The 25,372-nt window shown below is 52.5% G+C and overlaps 1 protein-coding gene across 1 annotated transcript; it reads right to left on the bottom strand.

The window, feature by feature from the left end:
• Positions 1 to 5,637: 5,637 nt before the first annotated feature.
• Positions 5,638 to 18,899, bottom strand: INSIG1 (insulin induced gene 1). Its single transcript, XM_040260138.1, has 6 exons — positions 18,768 to 18,899; positions 17,693 to 18,124; positions 14,877 to 15,001; positions 13,538 to 13,704; positions 12,900 to 12,999; positions 5,638 to 7,537 (listed from the first exon to the last, which is right to left on the bottom strand). The coding sequence occupies exons 2-6, from the start codon at positions 18,099 to 18,101 to the stop codon at positions 7,508 to 7,510; spliced, it is 831 nt and encodes a 276-aa protein (XP_040116072.1). The 5' UTR covers positions 18,102 to 18,124; positions 18,768 to 18,899; the 3' UTR covers positions 5,638 to 7,507.
• Positions 18,900 to 25,372: the final 6,473 nt, after the last annotated feature.

Genomic DNA, 25,372 nt, shown 5'->3' with positions numbered 1-25,372 from the left:
TCCTGAGATGTTCCCCTCGACCCTGATCGTGTGCCCAGTAATAAAGGAACATTCCAGCCCTGTGTCCCCACGGTCGGGTGGAGCGTCTGTGGGCCCCTGGGCAGTTTCGGGGCAGGAGGAGAGGGATTGGCTGCCAAGTCTGGACTGAGCCCGGGGTGAGGGGCCCCAGGGGAGGGAGCCCTGGCCTCTGTTTTCCCCATTTTACTTGTTCAAGTCAGCTGCCTAAGGGCCAGTTGCACAGAGGAGATTAACTGAGCTTCTCAACAGGAGAATTCGACCGTGGGTGTTGAAATCCTGCCTGGTTAGTGCTGATTTTAATCTCGACCAATTAAGTTTTCAAAGGCCAGCAAACTCTTCCTTGTTGACTAAGTAGAGCCTCTTAGTTCCACTTGATTTGCTGGGCGGCATTCTCCCACCTGTCTCTCTTCCCTCCCTGAGAAATAAAGTGGGCCCACACGAGAGAGACTTCCAAACAAGAAACCTGGCAGGGTCAATCCTGTGGCAAATACTTCTGTTGTGCTCAGCCGTCTGTACTGCAGCCTGGATGGCCCACCTTAGGGCGGGGCGGATGACTCGAATCAGATTTCAACATGGTGGGGGTTGGTGGTTTAGTCGCTCAGTTGTGTCTGACTCTTTGTGAACCTAAGGACCATAGCCCGCCAGGCTCTTCTGTCCATGGGATTCTCCAGGCAAGGATGCTGGAATGCATTGCCATTTCCTTCTCTGGGGGATCTTCCTGACCCAGGATTGAACCCGTGTCTCCTGTGTTGCAGGCAGATTCTTCACCGCTGAGCCACAAGAGACTCCCAGATTTCAACACAGTGTACAGAAAAAGAAGCTCTCCAAGTTCAGATGGAATGATTGAATACATAGGACATCCATTTATGCCTCTGGAGAAGAGCTATAGAATACCAAAGAAAACGGCAGAGACTTGTTTCCGGTTCTGGAGGCCAGAAATCTCACGTCCAGGTGTAGGACCACCCTCCCTCCGAAGGCCCAGGGCTCCTGTGCTTGGCACAGCCTCCGGCGTTCCTCGGGGCCAATCCTCTGGCTTCAGAGGAGTCCTCCCTGCCCCCTCCACCTGGTCTGTGTCCACCGTCCCCAACCAGGGCTTGACCCTGGGGCGCCAGCCGTGAAAGCGCCCAGTCCCAGCCACTGGACCACCAGGGAAGTCCCCCATGGCTCCCCTCATCCTGGGTCAGCTTAAATCCTCAAAGGCTCTTCCCAAGGAAGGTCCCATCCGCGGTTGGGGGTAGGCCTCCCATGATGCACAGGGTGAAGGATGGTGAGACCCCTGGAGTCTGTGAGGAAGCACCTTTGGGTTGAAAACAGGAGGCAACACTTTCAAAAAAGAAAGCTTTTCCTGACTTTTCTTCTTGCTCAGTGGAGAGCCAAGGGCCTCCAATGCCTTTATCCGACAGCCAAGTGCTAGGGCCAGGTGCTAGATTTAAAGCTTTGAGCTATTTTAAGTTTTATGATGACCGGCAGCTGAATGTTTGACACCCTACCTACCTACCGGTCTTCCTCCTTCCCAGATTCCTTTCGCAAACCTGTTACAGAGAAGGATTAGGGTTGCTAAGCAGAAACAGGGTCCCCAAACATCTTTGTGTCTCTGGAAGCGTAAACTGGGCCTCCTGGGTGAAGAGCTGGACCCCGGCGCACACGCTGTACCTGCTGGTGCACGTCGGTTGAGGGTTCAGGAACCTTTTATCTGTTTCTCGATGACCTTTTAAACGGGTGCAAAGAGCTGTCTGTGGATGTTGGGAAATAAGGGTTTTCTTTGTGAGAAGCCCCCGGACAGGGCTTCCCTGTGTACCCCCAGTTTCTGAGAGGACCCGAGGGCCGTTTCTGATCCCGTGAGGGCAGTGAAGTGCACACTCCCGCCTTGGACCCAGGTAGCTTGGAAATGATCTTTCCAGGGGTCTGTTGGCATGTTGACCTTCCGTTGCGGAACCAGCCGACAGTCGGTCACGTGGTGGGCTGGTCTGCCTGCACACACTGTGGCCGCAGAGCAAATCTTTCGGGGCAGGCTGGAAGGGCTCCTGTCAAGCCGCCCCCTCATCTCAGACTCCCTCAGAGCTTATCTGCTTGTGCCCCCCCCCCCCCCCCCCCCCCCCCCCCCCCCGCCCACCTCGTCCTAGTCGGGTCCTTTTGCAACTAACAAGATTGAATTAGGGGAAAGGGTGATGCCAGCGGTCCCCACTGGCATGGTCACAGGGCCCCTGGGCAGGAAGGAGGGTCACGATGGGCCTGGGAGCCGTTGGATGGCACGAGACGCAGTCTGAAGGGTGGCAGGACGGCAGTCACGTGACCCAGCACACGAGGAGGACAGCAAGCAGCTGGGGGTGCCCCGGGCCCAGGGACAGTCTCCACATAGCCTTCATGGCCTCGGGCAGCGTCACGATGATTCCTGAAGTAAACATAGAGCTTGAACCTCTTGACTTGCATAATCGATTTCGTGGCGTTTTCTGAGTCAAGTGAATAGCGAACCGTTTTTAGAGGCCTCGAAATTAAAAGACACTTGCTCCTTGGAAGAAAAGCTATGACCAACCTAGACAGCTTATTAAAAAGCAGAGACATTACTTTGCCAACAAAGGTTCATCTAGTCAAGGCTATGGTTTTTCCAGTGGTCATGTATGGATGTGAGTTAGACTATAAAGAAAGCAGAGTGCCAAAGAATTGATGCTTTTGAACTGTGGTGTTGGAGAAGACTCTTGAGAGACCCTTGGACTCCAAGGAGACCCAACCAGTCCATTCTAAAGATCAGTCCTGGGTGTTCATCGGAAGGACTGATGCTGAAGCTAAAGCTCCAATACTTTGGTCACCTGATGCAAAAAACTGACTCATTTGAAAAGACCCTGATGCTGGGAAAGACTGAAGGCGGGAAGAGAAGGGGACGACAGAGGATGAGATGGTTGGATGGCATCATCCACTCAATGGACATGAGTTTGAGTGGACTCCAGGAGTTGGTGATGGACAGGGAGGCCTGGCGTGCTGCAGTCCCTGGGGTCGCAGAGAATTGGACACGACTGAGTGACGGAACTGAACTGAGGCCACTTTCCACCAAAGCTAAACTCTAAAACTTTCAATAGAGAACGTACCTGAGAGAAGACAGATACAACACAAGGAGCTAGATTCTGATGAGAAAATTAGTGAACTTTCAATTCACCACCCCTGACTGTCTTATACCCTGAACTGCAGGAGGCAAATCACAGGGAACAACATGGTCTCTCTCACGTAGAGAACTCATGAGACAAGAGCCGAAGCACTGGAAAAACGGTGGCTGATGAATGAAAATGTGGTAACTGCCTTTCACATGCCAGCGTCTTAAGTCACAGACCTAGGCAGGAACCCCCACACCCAGGACACCGTCTCAGCAGCCCTGTTCTTTCCAGAGCCATCAGCCTTGAGCCAGACACTCGGTGTTAAAATCATTCAGGACGAGATTCTTCCCATTAGCGTCTAAAGATTTATACAGAAAACCGACAGAGGACCAAGTGGGTCCTACAGCTTGGAAGCACATTTCACGCATCTTTCTTTGCAGTTTGGCTGTGTTCAGGGATCAGTGTGAAACTCCCCCTGTGGCCCATTTATTGTGAGTCTGCTGCCTCTTCAGGAGTAAGCGTGAAGTAACTGGGATCCAGTAAGTAGGTAACTGGGTAGTTGGCCAGCTTCTGTATAAGATATGTATTAGAGTTGAGTTTGAATATGTTTACTAATACTTTATGATATTGGCCACATGGTGCAAAGAGCCAGCCCATTGGAAAAGACCTTGATGCTGGGAAAGATTGAGGGTAGGAGAAGGGGGCGACAGAGTTTGAGATGGTTGGACGGCATCACTGACTCAATGGACACGTATTTGAGCAAACTCTGGAGATGGTAAAAGACAGGGAAGCCTGGAGTGCTGCAGTCTGGGTCACAAAGAGTTGGACACGACTTAGTGACTTAACAACAATATTAATACTTTTCAAAGGTATATTCCAACTCTAAGACTTTATCTGCTAGTTATAATATTACAAAGATATCTGAAACTCTCAGAAGGTGAATTTTCTTAGCAAAAGCTCTATTTTAAAACATGGAGTAGAAAAGGCAAGCTTAGATTTAAATTGGCCCCTTTCCCTCCTGTCTTTTCACCACCAAGATAAAGGCATTGTCTATAATCCACACGACTTGATTATGTCTAATCCTGTTCTTTAGACGAACTTCCAGAAGCACTCCTTGGGTAGGATCTCAGAAGACTCTGGAAACTGGCTAAATAAACACAATACCTGTATCCCCATCGTGAGCTTCTGGTTGCTCAGCCGTGCATCTGCAGCTGTAGAGACAGGACACAGAAATCCTTGCTGACTCACAGACGGACCTTTAGTGAACTGGGGTAATTCAACCACCTGCTCACAGACCAGAAAAATCCCAGAAAACATTTCACTCCCCAAACTTTACTCTGAAATACAGGGTTAGACTAGTTCAGAGCAGACATCACAGTAAGGCCCCTACATACAAACCTTTAAGTGCAAATTTTCGAAGATGTGAACACTTCTTGTTCACTTGACGCTAGCTGCGGTACTGTGCGTGCACACTAAGTTGCTTCAACTGTTTCCAACTCTTTGTGACCCCATGGATCGTAGCCCAGCAGGCTCCTCTGTGCATGGGATTCTCCAGGCAGGAATACTGGAGGAGGTTGCTGTGCTGTCCTCCAGGGGATCTTCTCGACCCAGGGATTGAACTTGAGTCTCTCGCGTCTCCTGCATTGGCAGGTGGCTTCTTGACCACCAGCGCTACCTGGGAGGCCCCTGATGTACTGTACTACTGTACTTTTCAAGGTATCCTTTAAAATGTTTTTTATGTCTTATTTGTGTGGAAAGTATTACAAACCTATTACAGTACAGTTGATTGTGTTAGTTGGGTACCTAGGCTAGCTCTGTTGGACTTCAGAACAAATTGGCCTTCACATACTCGCTCTTGGAACACCACTTGCTGATAGGTAGGGGACTTGCTATTCTGTGCTGGGAGTCTCACAGTGAAAGTGACCTGACTTGGTCATTTCCATCACACCCACCTCCCCCCCAGCCTGGCCCAGGGGTCTGTGTTTCTCACCCTGGGATGAGAGCCTCTGAGGCCAGTTCTGATTCTTGTCCAACCCAGCACCCAGCCCTGGCAGCGCGGGCGTTCACACCTGGCGGTGTGTGTGCACACACCACATCTGCGACAACTTTGTCAACTGGGGTGACCCCATCCAGCAGGCGCCAGGGACAGCGGACCTCTGCCATGTGGACCCTCACTCGGGGCCCCTGGACGCACTGGCTGTCAACAGCCTGGAGGCTCCCTCTGCCCTTTTCCTGGGTGCCCAGACACTCCATATCCTAGGATGAGGAGAAGGGCCCTCTCACTTCAAGATGGAGGACAGCATTCCTGGGGGCAGGCAGGTTGGAGAAGACGCCCCACTTCCCAGAATCAGTGGGTGGGGCGGGAGGTTAAACACTTCCATTTCCACCACGAGGAAAAAATATTTTTCCCGAGATTGTGTGGCAACTTAGTAAATTTTGGAAAGCTATAAAATATTCTTCCATTCCAAATGTGACTATCCTACAGAGGGAATTCCCCCTCCTCCCTTTAAAGAAAAACCCATAAATCCAATGGTTGGTTTTGAACCTTTAATAAAAGTAAAAAAATGAATTCAAAAGAACACAATGCTGAAAACTTAGTATGAATGTGAATCTCACTAGATGTTCCAATCTGGTATAGTGCAAATTCTGCTCATACTATTTTAACATTTTCACGAACTCAAATGACTTTGGTTCACATACTTGCTAGAAAATATTGGCAACGAAATTCTTCAGATTCACATCTTTTGGCTATACTGCTTCTAACAGACACAGATTTATTTCCAGTTTAAGAGAGAAAAATACTCATTGTGCATGATCAAGTATATTGGAAAGATTCAATGACTGCTTTCATCTAATAACTTCTGGTTTTTTCACAAAAACGCTGACATCCTCATTGAAAAATCTTTTCGCATAGCTGATGGTTTTCGTTTTCAGAAAATGTCATAAGGGGGTCATTGCAAAGTTCAGAATGGTCCTATTTTCTTTTAAACGAAATTCATCTAAAACAAAGTTGCTACAGTAACCTAAAATTTACTCCAGGATATTCTCCTTAAAACAAAAGCAAACTGAGACGGGGACCATCGGGTGAGAGGAGCCGGGACGCGCAGAGTCCACAGCTGCCGGCAGGGGCTCCCATGTCCCCAGCCCCCCGACTGCCAGCTGCCAGAGGAGTCTTACCATCAAGTTCAAAGCAACCTAAATGTTTTAAATTGCAAAGTACAGAAAGGGTGAATTTGTAAGTAAAAATTACAAGTTTACTAAACCCCCCAAACTAGGAGTATTTCAAAGGACTGGGGCTCAGCGGGAGGGCATGACAACAAAGTAACTTCGCAAGTGGACAGAAATTATTGCTGAATTTTGCCTCCATGCAGCACTGAAATGGAGAACCCTCTTTAACATCGCATACGTTTAAAAAAATAATAATAAATATTTAAAGAGAATACAAGGCTCAGATTGGTTTTCCTATACATTGCACTTGAAGTTGAAGGCCCAGGACTTGCATACCGGGCCCAACGTGGGCTGTGCCATCGAGTGAGTACACTGTGCTCACCACGTCCTTTGAGGGTTTAGAGACACCGAATGTTTGATGCAGTGACGTGCGCACTCTTCTTTTTACAAGGCAATCACAGATTGCAGATCCCATAGGGCTGTGGGGAAAAAAAGCTGTCTCTTCTTCCCGAGTATCAAAGAAAACTCAAGGTTTGGGCCAAGACGGAGACGTGTGGCGGGCGGGTGCCCCCTTCGAGACGATGCGGATTCCGGGCAAACTCTGTGAATACTGGGGTGGAAAGTCCAACCCATCGCAGCGCAGAGCCACGACCTCCCACTCACTGCCTCCTCTGCAGGACTGTCTGCGCGGGGGCCCACGCGGGCACTGAGGGCACGCTGTGCCCACCTGCCCGGCACGGCCACTCAGCACTTGCTGCCACCACTGCCTTCTCTTTTTTCACAACACAGCCCTATTTTAAAAATCTTTTGGATGAGTAATATTCCTATCTCACCACACTTCATCTTCATAAGCACCACCAAGCCGTCCCCAGGGCCCTGACATGGAACCAGAGCTGGAAGTTAGGCTTTAGTTCGAGGCTAGGAAATATGGCAACTTGGCATTTAATAACACGGGAAACTGAGTCCTCGGGGCCCGGTGCCCGGCCGGCCTGCTTGTGGTGCCCCCCCGGCGGACGCGGGCCCGGACACTGTCCCAAAAGGTGCCGTCTCAACACCAGTGGCCATCCACCCGCTCGGCTGCTCTGAAACAGGTGAAGTGTTTTCCAGGAGTCACTGGTACAGTCAGCCCCATCTGAAAAGATTACTGAGGAAAAGAGATAGCCTTCGTCACTACCCAGTATCACGGATGTTCCTCCCAAACCTTGCCACTCTTCAGGATCCGTGGGTCTGAAGGTTCAATCACTGTGTGGTTTTTCAGGGACACCCTATGTGGGGAAAGAGAAAAAAAGAGAGGATGTTAGCGCTCGACGTGTGCGTGTTTTAATTAGCAATTTAAGCGGACTCTACAAAGTGAGAGATGAAGAATTCCTTTGCACTGGAGGCGAGGGTGGAGAGGGGCGGCAGGTGGGCTCCCCCAGCCCCACGGCGATGCCCTTGGGGCCCTGAGCTGGGAGCCGCCGTCTCAGCAGACCAGGTCTGTCCCGCTCAGGCAGGACGGGAGGCGGCACCACTGCCCAGAAGCCGTGTCTACACATGTCTTGTCACCGACCAGTGCAGACACCTGGGGAGGGCACCCTGTGCTTGAGGCTGCTGTCTGGGCCTGGCCTGGCGGGCCCTCAACCAAGGACGAACACCCCACTGGAGGAGCAGGTCCCAGACCAGAGGCTGACCTTCCTGGGGTCACGGGCCTGTGTGAGGAGAGCCCCCTGCCTCCTGCCAGAGCCAGGGTCCCCCCGTGTGCACCCTGACTCCCGCTGAGGCCGAGCGAGCCACACAGGCCAGCCCGCTCTGCACCAGATGCCAGGCGCTCAGCCTCCTGGGCTCCGACCCCCATCTCCAAAGCGGGCTGACAGTCCTGCCCCCAGACCGCCGCCGCAGGACTCGGCCAAGTGCCAATGGGCGTCGGCCCCTGACGACACCACGGCCATGACGGCCAGGAGCCGCCGCATCGCAGATGGGAGAGACACTGAGGACGCGGCGGCCGGGCCGGGGCTCTGGGGACAGGGCCACGCTGCTCAGGCGGCAGCGCGAAGCCTCACTGTTTCTGAGAAGAGACTTTCATCTGCGAACAACAGACACGAACCCGATAAAAGGAGGCTGCAGACTCCCGTCTAAACCCACAGGCGGACGGCAGGCACCACAGGACCCGATAAAAGGAGGCTGCAGACTCCCGTCTAAACCTAGAGGCAGACAGCAGGCACCACAGGAAAAGCTATGCAAGCCACTGAATGCTTGAGCAAAGCCAGCCTGCGGCTCTGCAGCACGCCTGCCTGGGCCGGGAAGCACGTTTAAGGGCAGAACTGAGCGGACGGGAGGGGCGGGCTGCAGGCACGTCACATGGGACTCTCCGGCCCCATGCTGACCGGTGCCCACCTCAGGTCGCCTTCAGCCCTTTGTCTTCTGTGCGTTCCGCTACAAAGCCTCACCAAAAATTCATCCTGAAACGCTGCTGCTAGAATACGAATCAGGAAGTGTCCTCTGTCCGACGGCCGCAAGGAGGCTGCTCTGAAAGCGAGGACAGTGCCCACGGACGTGTGAACAGGGCCGTCGGCGAGGTGCCGAGCAACCCCATTTCTAAGGCTCCGAGTCCTTTCAAATTCTACGTGAAGAGTAAGCTCACCATCACATAGCAGCTGTTAGTTTTTTCCCTTTCTTCAAAGAAACAAAATAAAAACCTGGCTGAAGTATTCCAACTCTTTCTTTAAAAAAATGTGTAACTTGCTCAGGAGAGTCTAGTGAGGTGCCGCGCTGTCCAGGCCGAGCTCTGAGACCCCACAGAGACACAAACCCAAGCCGTCAGGGCGAACACGCCAGCGCGCTGAGGGGCACGAGCCTCCGTGCCCGGCCCTGGGCACTGCTCTGGGGGACCAGGACTGGGCGGTGGGTGGTCAGGCAGGGGCAGAGGGCAGAGGCTACGGCCTTGCTCCAGCACATCACAGCTGTTGGCCACTGGGTGGTGGGGAAGAGCAGGTGGTCCTTCCGGCAGGGACGGTCAAGTCATGGGCGGTTACAGGTTTCTAAGACAAACCTTATTATAAATATATTTTTCGTTCTTCAGCCCTGATGCAATTTGAAGCAAATATAACTTGCTACACTTCCAATTCTAGTCTCATGAAAAATACAATTTTGGCTTCACACACTTACTGATAGGCTGTGAAGGCTGTGTAATTCCTGCCAGACAAAGGGGGGCTTTTTAAGATTCCCTACTGCTTTCAGGGGAGAGGCATTTACAGAGGGCTTCCTTCATAGCTCAGATGGTAAAGAATCGGCCTGCAATGTAGGAGACCCTGGTTCGATTCCTGGGTCGGCAAGATCCCCTGGAGAAGGGATAGGCTACCCATTCCAGTATTGTTGGGCCTCCCTTGTGGCTCAGCTGGTAAAGAATCTGCCTGCAATGCGGGAGACCTGGGTTTGATCCCTGGTTTGGGAAGATCCCCTGGAGAAGGGAAAGGCTACCCACTCCAGTATTCTGGCTTGGAGAATTCCATGGACTGTGTGGTCCATGGGTTCACAAAGACTGAGCAACTTTCACGTCACTTTCATTTACGATGCCCTGAAGGATGGAAGAGACAAACAGAAAGGCAGGGACCAGGCAGGACAGACTGGAGGAGGGGAGGCCAGGGTGGGGACGAGGGTCTGGGGGCTCTGCAGGGGGTGGGGGGGCCGACTGTCCGCCTTCCTGTCACCCACAACCCGGGGCCAAGGCTCTGCTCCCAGTGCACAGACAGCGCTGCGCAAAGGCAGAGGGCCACAGTCCTGCGGGGACCGTCTCGTCGACCATGTCCTCTGCTGAGCTGACGGACCTGCCCCCCTCCTGACACAGGTCTGCCCGCTGCAGAGACCATGGCCATGGGCTCCTGTACACAGGCCAGTGCTCCGGTTACCAAGTACAGCTGGCCCTTGAACAACAAGGCTTTGAGAGCAAGGCTTCACTTAGGCGCATCTTTTCAATACGGTCCCTAGTTGGCTGTATCCATCAATATAGGATTCATCCAATGCGCTCAAGTTTTCAACTCCTAGGAGGGTTGGTGCCCCTAATCCACCTGTTCTTCAAAGGTCACCTGCAGAATAACGGTAAACTTTAAAATTGCAAAAGAGAAAAGTACAACCCCAACCACCTACTTGTCAGAAGCGGCCACTTCTTTCCTGCAGAGCGCTCCCCTGCCCGCCCCCACCAACACGGCTCCTCACTACGGCCCGCCTCTGCCAGTCTGACTGGCTGACCCCTTAAGGCCATCTGAACCGCGAGCCTCACTCTTGGGCCCCGAGTAGCTCTAACAGGAGTAACCCTTCCTCATCCTCTCCCCGACTCTGCCAGAAACAGGGCTGCGACCTGAGCCGTGACCGCCCTGCCTGTGATCACGTGGACCGTGTCCTCTGCTGGGGTCTGAGGACTCAGGGAAAGGGGCTTTGCTCTTGCCCTCCCTCGAGCGGCTGGCAGCAGAGGGGGCATCTGTAAAACCAGCTGTGATTGCCCCTCTGGCTTCACACGTCTGAGGAGTCTACAAGTCTCCCCGTCAGCAGCTCGCCCTGCTGGGGCCGGGGTCCAGGCCCTGGCTGGGGACTAACATACCACAAGCCGTGAGGCGTGGCCAAATACACACACAAATAAATGTGCACGGATGGAAAGACAGCGGGAGGGCTGGACTCAGAGACCGGGGCGGGGCTCTTTCCCTTTGATGACTGCAATGCTCACCAGCCTCTTCCAGTTTCAAGACACAACAGTAACATCCAAAGATAAGACTGTCCCCAATTTTGAAGAGTAAAAAAGAAAAACACCTTTAAGAAAGGGGAATTACCATTATGCCAGTTATCTTAAGTTCTGTTTAAAACTTTCACTCATCTTTTCAAAAAAAATGAAAGTGTCTATGACATACCAGTCCATCCTAAAGGAAACCTACTCTGGGTGTTCACTGGAAGGACTGATGTTGCAGCTGAAGCTCCAATACTCTGGCCTCCTGATGCCAAGAGCCGACTCACTGGAGAAGACCCTGACGCTGGGAAGACTGAAGGCAGCAGGAGATGGGGGTGACAGAGGATGAGACGGTTGGATGGCATCACCGACTCAGGGGACCTAAGTTTGAGCAAGCTCTGGGAGATGGTGAAGGACAGGGAAGCCTGGCGTGCTGCAGTTCATGGGGTCGCAAAGAGTCGGACACGACTGAGCGACTGGACAGCAGCAGCAAGACAAGGATGGAAGGACAGCTGCTAAAAGCACCTTCGCTTAGTGTTGCTGCCAAAGGCGTGGCCGTGCCGCTCCTGTGAGTCTCCTCCAACCATTTCTGGTGTTCTGAACCTGTGCACGGCGTGCAGGGTCTACCTCTATCGAAAGGACGCTTCTTCACAAAATTTGTTCAAAAGACCTTCATCATAAACGTACGACAGCATCCACCCCTCCTCCTGAAGTAATAACCAGTTCGCTGAATGGCGTCAACTTTAACTCCATGAAGAGTCACAGGAGCTGAAGACAACCTCATCTCACAAGCCTTATTAAGAATGCTAAATACTACCAAAACGAACACCTCAAGGCGGATGGCGAGCATGCAGCTGCCTCATTCTCCCCGGAATCACCAGGGGCCGCGGGGTCAGCACAGGGGTGTTGCGAGGCTGCGGTCACAGGGCAGGGCCGCCCGCATGCTCCCAAGGGGTCCAGAGACAAACCGTCGTCAGCTTTTGTTTTGGCAGCGGGTCCAGACAACCACAAGGGTCAGGGTGGGGGAAGGATGGCGTGGACTCGGGAGCCAGTGGGACACATCACAAATTCCCCTTTTTAAATTATTTCCATTCTTGTCAAACAGCCAAGCAGGCGGCTCCCAAGCCAGGCTCAGCAGGCACAAATAAATGTCCTCTTTTTAAAAATAAAAGCATGAGGGACCAAGACAAGTTTCTAAGGAAGTTCCAGTGTGTGTCTCTGAGAGAAATGGCCCTTATAAGACCCTAGTTTCCTTTTCTTTTTAAAATTCATTTTATTTAAGCCTTCAAGTTGAAGTCCATTCAAAACAGTTAAATGTCCATGTTGCACGCTCCTTCATCAAAGTGCTCAAGTGTTGCGATCTTTCACTCCCAAACAGAACTGCCAAGGCATCCTGACTGTGTCTGCCTTTCTGACTCTTGGGAAACGGCTCCGTTTGGGACTCAGTGTCTTTCCCTTTAGTCCTTAGACAAGGTCCAAGCCGGAGTCCACCCACCCAGGGACACTCAGCGCCCCCAGCCCCGCCCACGCTCTCATGGGCCTGGTGTGGCACCCTTCCCCTAGCACGGCATTGTCTGTACCTGCACTGTGAAGCCCGGGAGGAAACTCATCATTAATCATTCAGTTAGCCATTTCTGTAACTCGTCTCTGCCCGTTATTACAGGAGAAGCAGTTCAGAAAAGCTGCTGACAGCATCCGTCATGTGAGGGGAGCTCTGGTTCCTCTGCCGCTCTCACTGTGAGGTTACAAATCCCTGAACCTTTACAAGTTAGCCAAGAATGACCTGGGGATGTGCCTTTTTTTAAAGCGTATGCTTCTCTGAACAACTGTTGCTCCAGACTATACATTTATTGACACAAATGATAATGTCTTAGGCAAACCAGCTGATCGAGCGGAAAGCTCCCGGCAGGCACCAATGTGACCACTTTACGTACCATGGCCAGCTGTCGTCCTATATTTCCCACGGTCACGCCTCCCGAGAAGAAGATGCAGGGCAGCCAGGAGCGGATGTAGAGGAAATCTGGGGACGTGTACCTGGAGGGAGAGGGAGGCATGAGCCCTGTGCGGCCGGCAGGCACACACACCAGCCACGCTAGCAAGCAACAGCCACGCTCACCGCCCACCGTGGCCCCCTGGCGCGGAGAGCCAACACTTCGGAAAAGACCCTGATGCCGGGAAAGATGGAGGGCAGGAGGAAAAGGGGGCTGCAGAGGATAAGATGGCTGGATGCATCACCAACTTGATGCACATGCGCTTGAGTGAGCTCTGGGAGATGGTGGAGGACAAGGAAGCCTGGTGTGCTGCAGCCCAGCATGGGTCACAAGGACCTGGACACGGCTTACGAGACTGAAGAGCAATGCAGAGCTCTCCACCACGGCTTGGGTTTTCCTTAAATTACAGACGGTGCATTTTTACGTGAGTCAACAATAAGCAGCGCTTTTGAAGATTTCATGTCTAACCTCATGCCGTGTTAATTACAAACAGAACACGGCATCTCAGCTTCGTGGGTATTCCGAGTAAAAGTGGAGCGACAGTTTCCAGGCAGAGGTGATACTTGAGAGCACGTGCTTACTGATAGACTCCGTTGTACACCAGCAGCTGCGTGATCAGGGTGGCCAGGAAGGCTATGGTGATGCCCAGCCCCAGGCCACTTCTTGAACGGTCAAATGTCCACCAGAGGCCCAGAGACAGCGCTGCTAATGTCAAAGAGAGCTGAACATTATTGGCAAAATCCAGTTTCTGGTGATGCAAAGTTAAGGAAAAGTGCAACAATTTCTAATACAGTCAAAGACATGCAAGCAAGCCCCGCGGCCTAGACGTGCACCACCGGATTCTGCAGCCACAGAAGCTCCCGGGTGAGCTGCAGAGAGCACGTGCTGGGTACAAGGCTACTCGATCAGGATGACCTGGGGCATCTCTGGGATCCCCGTGTCAAAAACTTGACCTTACCAGTCAAAGACCTAAAAGCTCTGCATAAAACCCTGCTTGGGTTCATTTCAACCACGAAACAACTATATTCTAGTAAGTCATCCACAGTCCCACTTTTATTTCCTGTTCTTATTAGTTTGAACTGAGCAAGCACATTCTTTACTCCGTGTCTGCAAGGAGACACCTCATCGGAACGGCATTCAACACAACACGGTCACAGCTGATGGGGACACAGCTGGCCTCCTTCACAACACCGCTTTATCAGCTGGGGACAAAACAAATGCATCAGAGCCAGGCTCTCTTGTAATACCTTTTCTTAACATTCTTATTAAAATCAGGGTAGAGCAGATTTAAGCAGCAGAAACTCTAAAAACAGCTGTCTCCAGAATTTAAAAATATAATCTCGCTGTGAGAAAGAAACCATAAATCTCTTGAGACCTGGGAAACCATGGCCCATCTTCCTAAAGACTGCACTGTGCTTTGCCAGGCAGCCCACTGGTGGATGCCAGAACCTGACTTTGAATGTAACCTCCACTGGGAACCCTATTCCTGAGGCGACCTCCTCTGATCAGCCCTGGGCCTTCCCTGGTCATGACCAGGAAGGGCGGAGAAGCAGACGGGCTTCTGCTCTGCCTTCTGGAAGGGTCAGCCAAGAAGAGTGAAGCTCTCGCAACTTCTCACAGCACCACAGTGAGTGCACCGTGGAAGGATGGGAGGCAGAATCGTACGGGGAACTTACCAAATGAACTCCGAGGGTCCAACAGGTAGTGACCAAGAAAGGGACAGAATATAAAGATATCCACTCTGTTCCCAGGGTCATTTTAACTGTTCCCTGAAATGAACTGAAAAGACTTTTCAGGACCATTTCGAAAGCTCTGCTGAGAGGAAACTGAGCAACGTGGTTTGAAATCACACTTGTAAGAGGACGGCTCAACTGGCCCAGGACGTGACGGACACCCATTAACAGTAACACCTTAGGATACAGCACTGGCGTGGTTGATACCCACAAAGACGGCCACACAGCGCATCACGCTGGCCCACTCCCGCTTGAACTTGTGCGGCTCTCCGAGGCGACTGTCGATGCAGGGGTACAGCAGGCCGACCACAGCTGCAGGAGAAGACAAGACGGCAGGGCCTGAGCACGCTGGCCGGGCGCGACCGCTGCGTGGGGATCGTTAACTCGCTATTCAAGCCATTCCCTTTCCTACATTTACCAGCCATCAGATGTTTAAACTAACTTTACGTCTTTTGTTTTTAAACTAATGTCACATCTTTGTTCTCCTTGAATACAAACTAAAAAATCCACATCATTTTGTACAATTTTAAATATAACTGCGGCTGTTTGGCTTGACCTACAGAAGGAATGGAGCCGGGGGTTTAATTATCCACATGGGAAGCACTCCCGCACTTCTGCGGGGGGCCTACCTGGGGGCCTCAGTGCTCCTCCCTGGCCCAGTGTGAGGGGCGCACCCGCAGGGCCCGGAGGCCACGGCACCCATTCTGACACCACCCAGGTCCGGCACCCCCATGTCGACCCGACTGTGCCACGGTCCCAGAGGGCGGCCCTGCCCGACGGTTACGGGGAGTTTTCTGCAGCATTTTCTGCAGGAGACCCGCGTGTGTGCTGTGCGCCCCTGCCGTGGGTCAGCGCTGAGGACAACCTCGCCCCACCATCCCTGCATCCAGGCCCCAAACCAGGGGCAGAGCACGGGAAACAGGGCCTCACGCCCCGCTCGCCCTGCTGGAACCTGGCGCTTGTGTGTAAAACCATGAGGGTTACGTAACCAGAGGACGCAGGAGGAGCTTACTGTGTGGTAGGGAACTGTCTTCACAGACATAGGACTCTAAAGCCTGAGAGTTCCCAGAGGGTTTAGATGGGGGAAGGCTCAGTGTTCCGGGGCGAAGTAAAGTGGAAAAAGCCAAAGCCAAGAGGGACTGGGGCGTGTGGTGGCTGGCCGGGAGGCAGGCCAGGTGGAGTCAGCCAGGTACCGAGGCTTGAGAGGCATGCACAGCGCCCCTGGTGTCTCGAGAGAAGAAGGGCCCACTTCAGGTCCCGAACAGAGAACAAGCAACACGGCCTCAGCCCGAGTCAACGAGACAGTTTCAATTTCATAATACTTTTTATCAAGTTCTGATTTTGGACTTTTTTTGGGGGGGGGGTTGGGGACCCACATGGCATAGCTTGTGGGATCTTAGTTCCCTGACCAGGGATTGAACCTGGACCACCACAGTGAAAGCATCAAGTCCTAAACACTAGACCACCAAGGAATTCCCATAATTCTGGAGTCTTGAAAAATGGAACCCAAACAGTGCTATCACTTAAGTCACTATATCTTAATCTTAGCCTTTCAGATTCAAGTAGGTGAAAACGTAGTATGGAATTTTCCCTTATGCTCCTGACTGATGGCTTAAAAAAAAGCAGCTAGGGTACCAGACATCATGTATCAGATATCCCTGTAATTCCTTGAAGCTTCTGTTACAAATAAAGCCTAAACCAAATGGTTCAATGGTTGTGAGATCAACTGTTCCAGTCAAAGAAACTACTGTTTATCACACGAGAATGAAAAACTGCAAGCGCCCACCTAGGCCTCGTGCCCCAAGGGGCATCTTACCAGTGAAAGGGCACACTGAGGGGCTTCGAAAATGGAGCAGGAGCGTAACTTCCTGAGAACGATGAGAACCTTCTCCCCACAGCACCGCTGCCCCGAGGGTCCCCACTCCAGCCTGGGGCCTCCCCCTGCTCTAAGGGAGACTGCTGACAAGGCACTGTGTTCCCAGGGCAGGGGACACACCCAGCTGTGGACGGCGGGCCGGCCCCTTGGCATGGCCCCTTGTGGTTCCCGTGTCTGTGAAATGGAGCTGCAGCAGAGTCTCGTAAGGAGAAGCAAAGCATATCAAACAGCCTGTAAACACCAGCCACGGAGCAGACAGGAGCCGGCCTGGTCACCTAGGTCCACACCTGTCCGGCCCCCCAGCCCAGGACGCCTGCCAGGGGCAGGCTGCTCACTGCACTTCACCCACCAGCAGACCTTAGGCCACAGCAAATGCTGGGTGCCAGAGAAGTCTTAAGCGCCCTACTGGGCTGAGATCAATTCAGCGTTTTTTCCTAAAACCAGCCAGATGACCGAGACATTTTACTCAGAGATACAGTCCATCTGTCTAGTCTGTTAAGACTGCAGACTCTGGGTCAGGTTTTGTGCCTGGCCAGGTGCACTAAAGGCTAAACTCTGAATAAGACATTTGTTTTCCTTCATCCAGGGACCCCGGCTTTTTTTTTTGTGTGGGGGGTGGGGGTGGGGGTTGGTGGGGGAAGGCCTGGCTTTGGCACATTCACAGGGCCATCCTGAAAAAGGAAGTGCAGGAGGCCACTGGGGCAGCTCTGCCCACTCGCCCACGTGACAGTTTGTTTTCGGTTGCCCGGCGAGTAGCGTGTTCCCAGGGCCAGCCAATCGCGTGGCAGTTCCTCGGCTCACCAGTTCCGCTGGTGGCCAATGGCACGGCTCGCTCGGGGTGACAGCTGTGGGCCCCTCAACACTGTCCTCAGGGCCAGATCAGAAAGAGGGAAGGATCTCGGTCAGCCTGGCACGGGCGAGGAACAGCCAATCACTGCCCTGCCTGATCCCCATCACCAGTGTCCAGAGTCCTGGCATCTGGGCTTCTGCCTCTCACCCCTTCTCCTCTAGATACACTCCCTGGAGAGGCACACTGCCCCTCTGTGGATGGTTCCAGTCTCAAATAAACAGTTCTCAGAGGCTGAACACACTTCTTAACCCAACAGACATCTCCGGTGTCTACTCACCCGCTGCTGTCCCACAGCACGGAGGAACCCACCAGGCGGAGGAGAAGATGGTGGCGATGACCTCGTCCGGGAACAGGGTGACGTTCCTCTGGACCTGCAGGAGGTTGAGCACCAAGGCCAGGACCACCCCCACCGAGAACAGCACCAGGCCCCTCTGCACCAAGTGGTGATGCCAGCTGTTGACGTGGCCGCTGCTGCCCTGGCCCCCCACACCAGCGCTCTGGAGCCCGTGAGTGGGGTCAGTGCCTGGGGCGCCATGGGCTGCCAGCAGAGAGGGGCCTGACCCCGAGGAGTTGATCATCTCTCCCGCTTTGGCCACCAGCCCTCTGGCGCTGGCCCTCGGGTGGCTTCTGTGCTTCGTGCCCTTGGCACAGGGACCTCTCCAGAGGTGGTCGTCCAGTCTGGGCATGAGCCACCAGCCTGCAGGCTTTCCTAGAACGAAAAGGGGGCGTGGAGGTGGAACCCTGATCAAGTTCACTTCCAAAGTAGGTCAGGTCCAGGGAAGCCCACTCAAGAAGGAGGGCTCTGCTCTGATTCACCACCAGCAGGTCCAGGAAAACCCCCAAGGCCCTCCGGGAGTTAGTCACACCGGGCAGGTGCTCCGGGGTGGGGAGCAGCTGCAAGGACCCTTCCCACAGCCCCAGCCAGGCAGATGCACCGACTGCTTTCCGCGGCAGGCAGGCAGGTTAACCTGGGCGTTGCGCTCCCGCCACGACGCCCCTCCACAGAAGTCCTGAAGTTCTGGCCCGTCCAGTCCAGAAGTTTTCCAGACCCCGTCCGTCTGCAGGAGGCGGACTCAGCCAGGCAAGACCTGGGGCAGGTCGTCCCAGGACAAGTTGCTGGGGTCCTCCCGGTCCGGGAGGCGCACCGGCAAAGCGCACTTGGGGGTCGGGGGTGCTGGCCCCCCGCGCAGGGTCCGGGGCTTGGGTCAGGGCTGGCGCCCAGGCCCGAGGGTCCCCCAAAGGAAGGCGGCCTAGAGGGGCGGCTGCCTGGAGTGGAGGGGTCGGCCCCCGGACATCCCAGCCCGGCCCGCCCCGGAGCCCCTACCCCGCCGCCCTCGCCGCGCCCCGCATACCTGGCCGAGGGGCGCCCGCCTGCGGGCTCGCCGAAGGAGGAGAGACGCAGAGGAGGGTACCGGCCCAGACCGCCAGAAGTCGGGCCCGCAGCGGTCCGCGCGCCGCGCCGCTTATAAGGCGGGCGGCGGGGCCCCCGGGTCACGTGGCCGCGGCCGGCCGGCCGCCGGGCCCGCCGCCCGGGGGCGTGGCTTCCTCGCGCTCCGCCCCTCCCGCGCGCCCGGCCGCTCGGGGTCTGGTGAGGCGGCCGCGGCCAATCGCGGGCAGGCGGCCCATATGACGTCATCACACGCCACCGCCGCCCCGCGCCAGGCGCGCTGGCTCGGGAGCGCGGACGGACGGACGGCGGGCTGAGCGCGCCCGGGGGCCGGACGCTAGCTGAGGGCGGGGGGTAGGGGGTGACGGGGATGACGTGGGACGGCCTGACCGACCGGCTCGGGGGGAGGGGGCGGGCTGTCGACGGACAGAGCTGCGAGAGGACGGCGGGCGGGGGGGCCGACGGACTGAGCAGAGGATGGAGCGGGGGAGGGGGGCTGGCTAACGGACGGCCCGCTGGACCCGCCGAGGGGAGGGAGCATCGACTGACTGACGGACGGACGGACGGGCCGATGGACCGGCCTAGGGGAGGGAGCACCGACTGACTGACTGACGGACGGACGGACGGACGGACGGACGGGGTTGGCTTAGAGCGCCCGGGGCCTCGGGTGGACGGCGGCCGCGGGAGGGCGGCTTCCCAGCAGTTGGCAGCCGCGAGCCTGGCGTCCGTTGGTGGAAGACCTTAGTCTTCGGACCCTGTCCCAGGCATGACCCGTTCAAAAGCCTCCCCTCCAGATGGTCACTCTCTGCCCTAGCGTGTCACGTGGTGATGCTCTGACTTCCGTTCCATGACCTGCTGTCTGAGGCTCCTGACCGGCCACCAAACCTGCTGATATAAAGTGGGTTAGTGCCTGCAGTGACCAGAAGGTGCTGGCACGTCTAAGGGCTCAGCCGTGTTTCCCAGGCACCAGAGTGGTTTAGAAAACTTTTCTGACACGAGCCCCTTTACAGAAAGGTAAATGATGAAATCTTCACTCATAAAATAGTTTATTCTAGTTTCTAACTGTCTCTCAGTGGAAAACAAACCATCAAAACCACTTGGGGTAAAAATAAGAGATTATTTTATCTTGTTGATGTCATATATTTATATCCTGTTTGCCACATAAGTCTGGCCATCTAAATAGGAGGGCAGGCCCCATGCCAACTGAAAATCCACATCTCGTTGAGCAAGATTGTATTTTTAAGATGTCCTTGAACAACAGTAGAAAAACTCTGGCCTTTTCCCACTGTCTGCGGGTGAGCAGAGATGGGAGAGGAAGTTTGTGCTCTAAATAGCAAATCCGCTCACAGCCAAGAGACCCTACAGGCTTAGGCAGTGTGAAATGCCATATTGTGTGATCTCTGGGGTTTCTGACTTAATGCCAGAAGATTAAAAAAGCCTTCCTGAGGCACCAACATTTCTCAAACTTCATTTTGGGGGTGGAGGTGAGGATGGGATTCACATGAATGATAATCCAGAGACTTCAAGGAAAAGTAATGCTTTCAGGGGGTGTGTTTACTCTCCAGGACCATAAGGATGTTTCACTAGGTAACTTGAGAAGTGCTGAGTAGACGTTTCCTGTTATCCCAGGGTCAGAACTGGTTTCTCTAAATCTCTTCTGCCTAACTGGCTAGACAAAGCCTGGTTGTGTGGATGTCATACACCCCCGCCTCCCCCCTTTTCCCCTCCCCCACCCCGGTCCAAGGTGCCAACCTGGCATGAACCTCACCTAATCTACTTCTATAAAAGCGTAAAAGACTTTTGACACTGGATTATAACCAAAACTGCTTTTGAATGGTTATGTTCAATCAAGACAGCATTTGCTAATAATGTGACTTATTTTCATTTCTTGAGACTGGCCCAGCCAAAGCAGGAGTATGTGCAGAAGAGTCTTCCGTCTTCTGCTCTGTGTTGAGTGGGCAGGACAGGTTTTCCTGTCTCTGCCCTGGTCACCACTATGTACTTTGTTCCCAAAAGTTCAAAGCTTTTTTGACTTAAGGGAGTTGGGATCCTGGCCATTCTTTCCGTTTCCTGCATAAGTCCATGGAGATATGTTTCTCTGTAGGTATATATACATATATTAATACACGTTTTATATATATATATGCTCAGTCAATTCAGTCATGTCCGATTCTGCGACACCATGGACTGTAGCCTGCCAGGCCCCTCAGTCATGGGATTCTCCAAGCAAGAATACTGAAGTGGGTTGCCATGCCCTCCTCCAGGGGGTCTTCCCAACTCAGGCGTTGAACTTGTGTCTCCTGCATTGAAGGAGGATTTTTTACTGCTGAGCCACTACACACACATAATATATACATTATCATATGATAGATGGGGGAAAAGTGGAAACAGTGATAGATTTTATTTTCTTGGGCTCCAAAATCACTGTGGACAGTGACTGCAGGCATGAAATTAGAACATGCTCCTTGGAAAGCTATGACAAACGTAGACAGCATATTAAAAGGCAGAGATGTCACTTTGCCAATAAAGGGATGTATAGTCAAAGCTATGGTTTTTCCAGTAGTCATGTATGGATATGAGAATTGGACTGTAGAGAAGGCTGAGTGCCGAAGAACTGGTGCTTTTGAACTGTGATGTTGGAGAAGACTCTTGAGAGTCCCTTGGACTGCAAGGAGGTCAAACCAGTTAATCCTAAAGGAAATCAACCCTGAATATTCATTGGAAACACTGATGCTGAAGCTCCAATACTTTAGCCACCTGATGCAAAGAGCTGACTCATTGGAAAAGACCCTGATGCTGGGAAAGATTGAAGGCAGGAGGAGGATGAGGTGACAGAGGATGAGGTGGTTGGATGGCATCATTGACTCAATGGGCATGAGTTTGAGCAAGCTCTGGGAGATAGTGAAGAACAGGGAAGCCTGGCATGCTACAGTCTATGTGGTTGCAAAGAGTCAGACACAACTTAGTGACTGAACAACCGTCAGTTGTTGTTCACAACAACAACAAAGATGTCTGTGGGCTTCCCAGGTGGCTCAGTGGTAAAGAATCCTCCTGCGAATGCAGGAGACTCAAGTTCGATCCCTGGGTCAGGAAGATCCCCTGGAAAACGCAACAGCCACCTGCTGCAGTATTCTTGCCTGGGAAATCCCATGGACAGAGGATCCTGGTGGGCTACAGTCCATGGGGTCACAAAGAGTACATATATATATACATACATATGCATGTAATATATGTATATATATGCATGGTATATATCTATATATACATACATACCATCACAGTAACATTGGGACCCACAAAGTTCCAAAAAGCTGGCCCAGTTATCAACTGACAGGAAACTGGCTCGATAAATGATGGCACACTAATATGATGAGATGCTGTGTAACTGAGAGCCATTCCTTCAACCATCAGAAGCCTATGCTGAGTCTCCCCTACTCCAACCTCAGGCTCAAGTCCCATGCACATAGGTCAGGAAGCACTGATAGAAATCAAGCTCTTAACCTCAGGGAGACGAATGTGCCTCACGGCCATGACTCTGAAATGTAGGTGTGCCATGGACTCAACTGGGAAACCCTAGAAAATTCAGGAAGCTTGTCTTTCGCACATCTGCTTTCAAAACCTGGTATTTTCAGATGTGTGAGGTTGAAGACAATGAGGTGACAGGCCAGTGTTTAACTACCAAGTTGCTGTTCACAGGCATTCCCGACAGCACAGATTGCAGTTTACCTGTCTTGCGGGATCTGAGATTGTTTTCTTCATCTTTTTTCCCTGTGCCATTCTGCCTGGCCATCCAGACTATCCCAGTATCTTTGTTTTAGTACCAAGTACATGCCTTATAAAAATGGTATGGGCTCCTGCATTGTGTCTCTGCTGTCTGGGGGAGTGCTGTCAGTTCTCCTAGGTAATTGGCATATCAAGGTCTGTTCACTCAGTCACCTTCCTCTCTCCACCCACGCCGAGGTTAATATAGCCCTTCCTCTGCCCCTCCATCCCCTCTCCCGTGTGACACTCTGAACCAGGGTCCCCCTCGAGTCACACAGAGACCCCACGGATCTGGGGGAAGGCAGGAGGGATGCCCATGGGCTGCATTTCATCAAGTCCTGCTAGGGCCGTCGGTGTGGCCGCGCCTCCACCTGGTATTCATCACTGCACCCCCAGGTGTGTGGTTTGCCTAAATGCCTGTGGAGTCTGGGCCCATGAATGGAGAAGTCAGTCCAGGGAATGACAATGGAAGGAGCTGAGTTTACTGCCTTGGAGACCAGAGCCTCGCTACCAGAAACCATATCCAGGTATTTTGGGGTTTGAAATGCCATCATCTGCAGTGAGGCTGTTATTGATGGAGTCTTTCTGTTGAGCATAATGGGATCTGTTCTTTCCAGCCCCAGCCAGTGACTCGGAGCTGATTATCTGAGGAAATATGCTCATGAGGGTACCATTTATTACAGTTCTCATTATAGATGTGCTGTTACACAAGGGGAGTTTACCCTCGCTTATGAACTAAGCCCAGCACTGTGCTGTCTCCCCAGATCAGTCACTGAGGGCATGATGCTGAGTAGGTCTTCTGGACACAGACAAATCATGGGATCCTGGGTGGGGGGGTGTCAGGGGGGCAGGGGGACGTGTTCTAAGGACTTTGAAATGTTGTATATGCAGTGAGCACTCTATGGACTTTAGTCTCTATTCCTGATATACTTTTGATAATAACATTAATAGCCATTTAAAAAATAACCTATTTAAATCTATTTTTAAAAATAGGGTAGATGATTAAGTATATTATTTTTAATAGAGATTATGTGCCTATTATAAAACATACAGAAAGTATATGAAAATATATATTTAAACCCATAATGCCATCATCTAGAGATACTGTAACTTCTTGGGGTATTTCCAGATATTTTTCCTATGCACGTATGTGTGTTTAAAACAAAACACAAGGAGAATCATACTTCATATACAGTGGAATTAGTCCTTTGGAGCTTGTGAGTATCTTTGAGTGAGCATTGACTACATCATCACTCTTTAACAGCTTTATTGAGATAAAATTCACAAACCATGTAATTCACCCATTTAAAGTGTACAATTCAATAGCATTTAGTACATCCACAGAGTTGTGAAACCATCACCACAGTCAATTTGAGAAGAAAGTGAAAGTTGTTCAGTTGTGTCCAACTTTTTGTGACCCCGTGGACTGTAGCCCACCAGACTCCTCTGTCCATGGAATTCTCCAGGCAAGAATACTGGAGTATGTAGCCATGCCCTTCTCCAGGGGATCTTTCTGACCCAGGGATCAAACCCAGCTCTCTTGTATTGCAGGCAGATTCTTTACCATCTGAGCCACCAGGGAAGCCCCAGTCAATTTGAGAACATTTCATCAACCCGAAAAGAAACTGTGCCTAGACATCATTCCCTTTATCCTTCTTCACCCCACCCTGCCAGCCTTCACTCCCCAGCCTTCAGTTCAGTTCAGTCACTTGTGTCCGGCCCTTTGCAACCCCGTGGACTGCAGCACGCCAGACCTCCCTGTCCACCAACTCCCAGAGCTTACCCAAACTCATGTCCATCGAGTCAATGATGCCATCCAACCATCTCATCCTCTGTCATCCCCTTCTCCTTCTGCCTTCAATCTTTTCCAGCATCAGGGTCTTTTCCGTGAGGCCAAAGTGGTGGAGCTTCAGGTGGCCAAAGTATTGGAGCTTCAGCTTCATCATCAGTCCTTCCAGTGAATATTCAGGACTGATTTCCTTTAGGATGGACTGGTTGGATCTCCTTGCAGTTCAAAGGACTCTCAAGAGTCTTCTCCAACACCACAGTTCAAAAGCATTGGTTCTTCAGTGCTCAGCTTTCTTTATAGTCCAACTCTCACATCCATACTTTACTACAGAAAAACCGTAGCTTTGACTAGACAGACCTTTATTGGTAAAGTAATATCTTTGCTTTTTAATATGCTGTCTAGGTTTGTCATAGCTTTTCTCCCAAGGAGCAAGCATCTTTTATTTTCATGGCTGCAGTCACCATCTGCAGTGATTTTTGGAGTCCAAGAAAAACCCATCCCCTGGGCTGGTCATGCCAACAATGTCACCCATAAGGGTTATGGAGAACATGTTTTGCAAGAAAGAAACATGTTTTTGGAGAAAAGAAAGAGTGTCTTTTAGCCTTCTGACTCCCTTCTCTGGCTGGTCACATCTTCCTTGCAGTCACTGTGTCCTCTGCTGTCCTGACGGGTACTCAGCTCCCCCGTGTGTCCACTGGGCAGCCAGAGTCCATGCTAACAATGAGCGCAGCTCAGTTTCTGCAGTGGTGGGAGGAGGCCAGGGCTGCTGCTGTACGTCCAGGTGGGTCAGAGTCACTCAGAAAGGGAACAGAAGATTCAGGAGAGATGCCGGAATCCCTTTACCTCAGACTGGGACTTGAACCCATGAGCATGTGTGCTGAGTCGCTCAGCCGTGTCCGACTCTGCGATCCTATGGACCACAGCCCACCAGGCTCCTCTGTCCATGGGACTCTCCAGGCAAGAATACTGGAGTGGGTTGCCTTGCCCTCCTCCAGGGAATCTTCCGACCCAGGGATGGA

This window comes from Oryx dammah, unplaced genomic scaffold (assembly GCF_014754425.2).
Source record: "Oryx dammah isolate SB20612 unplaced genomic scaffold, SCBI_Odam_1.1 HiC_scaffold_18, whole genome shotgun sequence".
NCBI classification, from domain to species: Eukaryota; Metazoa; Chordata; class Mammalia; order Artiodactyla; family Bovidae; genus Oryx; species Oryx dammah.
Note: the sequence above shows the minus strand (reverse complement) of the source record. Positions and strands in the feature narration are given on the sequence as shown.

What these genes read in the sequence shown, in the direction of transcription:
- INSIG1 (XM_040260138.1), bottom strand. Translation starts at nt 18,101, where the DNA reads ATGCCCAGACTGGACGACCACCTCTGGAGAGGTCCCTGTGCCAAGGGC. An exon ending in GTGCTGTGGGACAGCAGCGG is followed by an intron (nt 15,002 to 17,692) that starts GTGAGTAGACAC and finishes CTTCTCCTGCAG; the next exon opens with CTGTGGTCGGCCTGCTGTAC. An exon ending in GTATCAACCACGCCAGTGCT is followed by an intron (nt 13,705 to 14,876) that starts GTATCCTAAGGT and finishes TTGCATCACCAG; the next exon opens with AAACTGGATTTTGCCAATAA.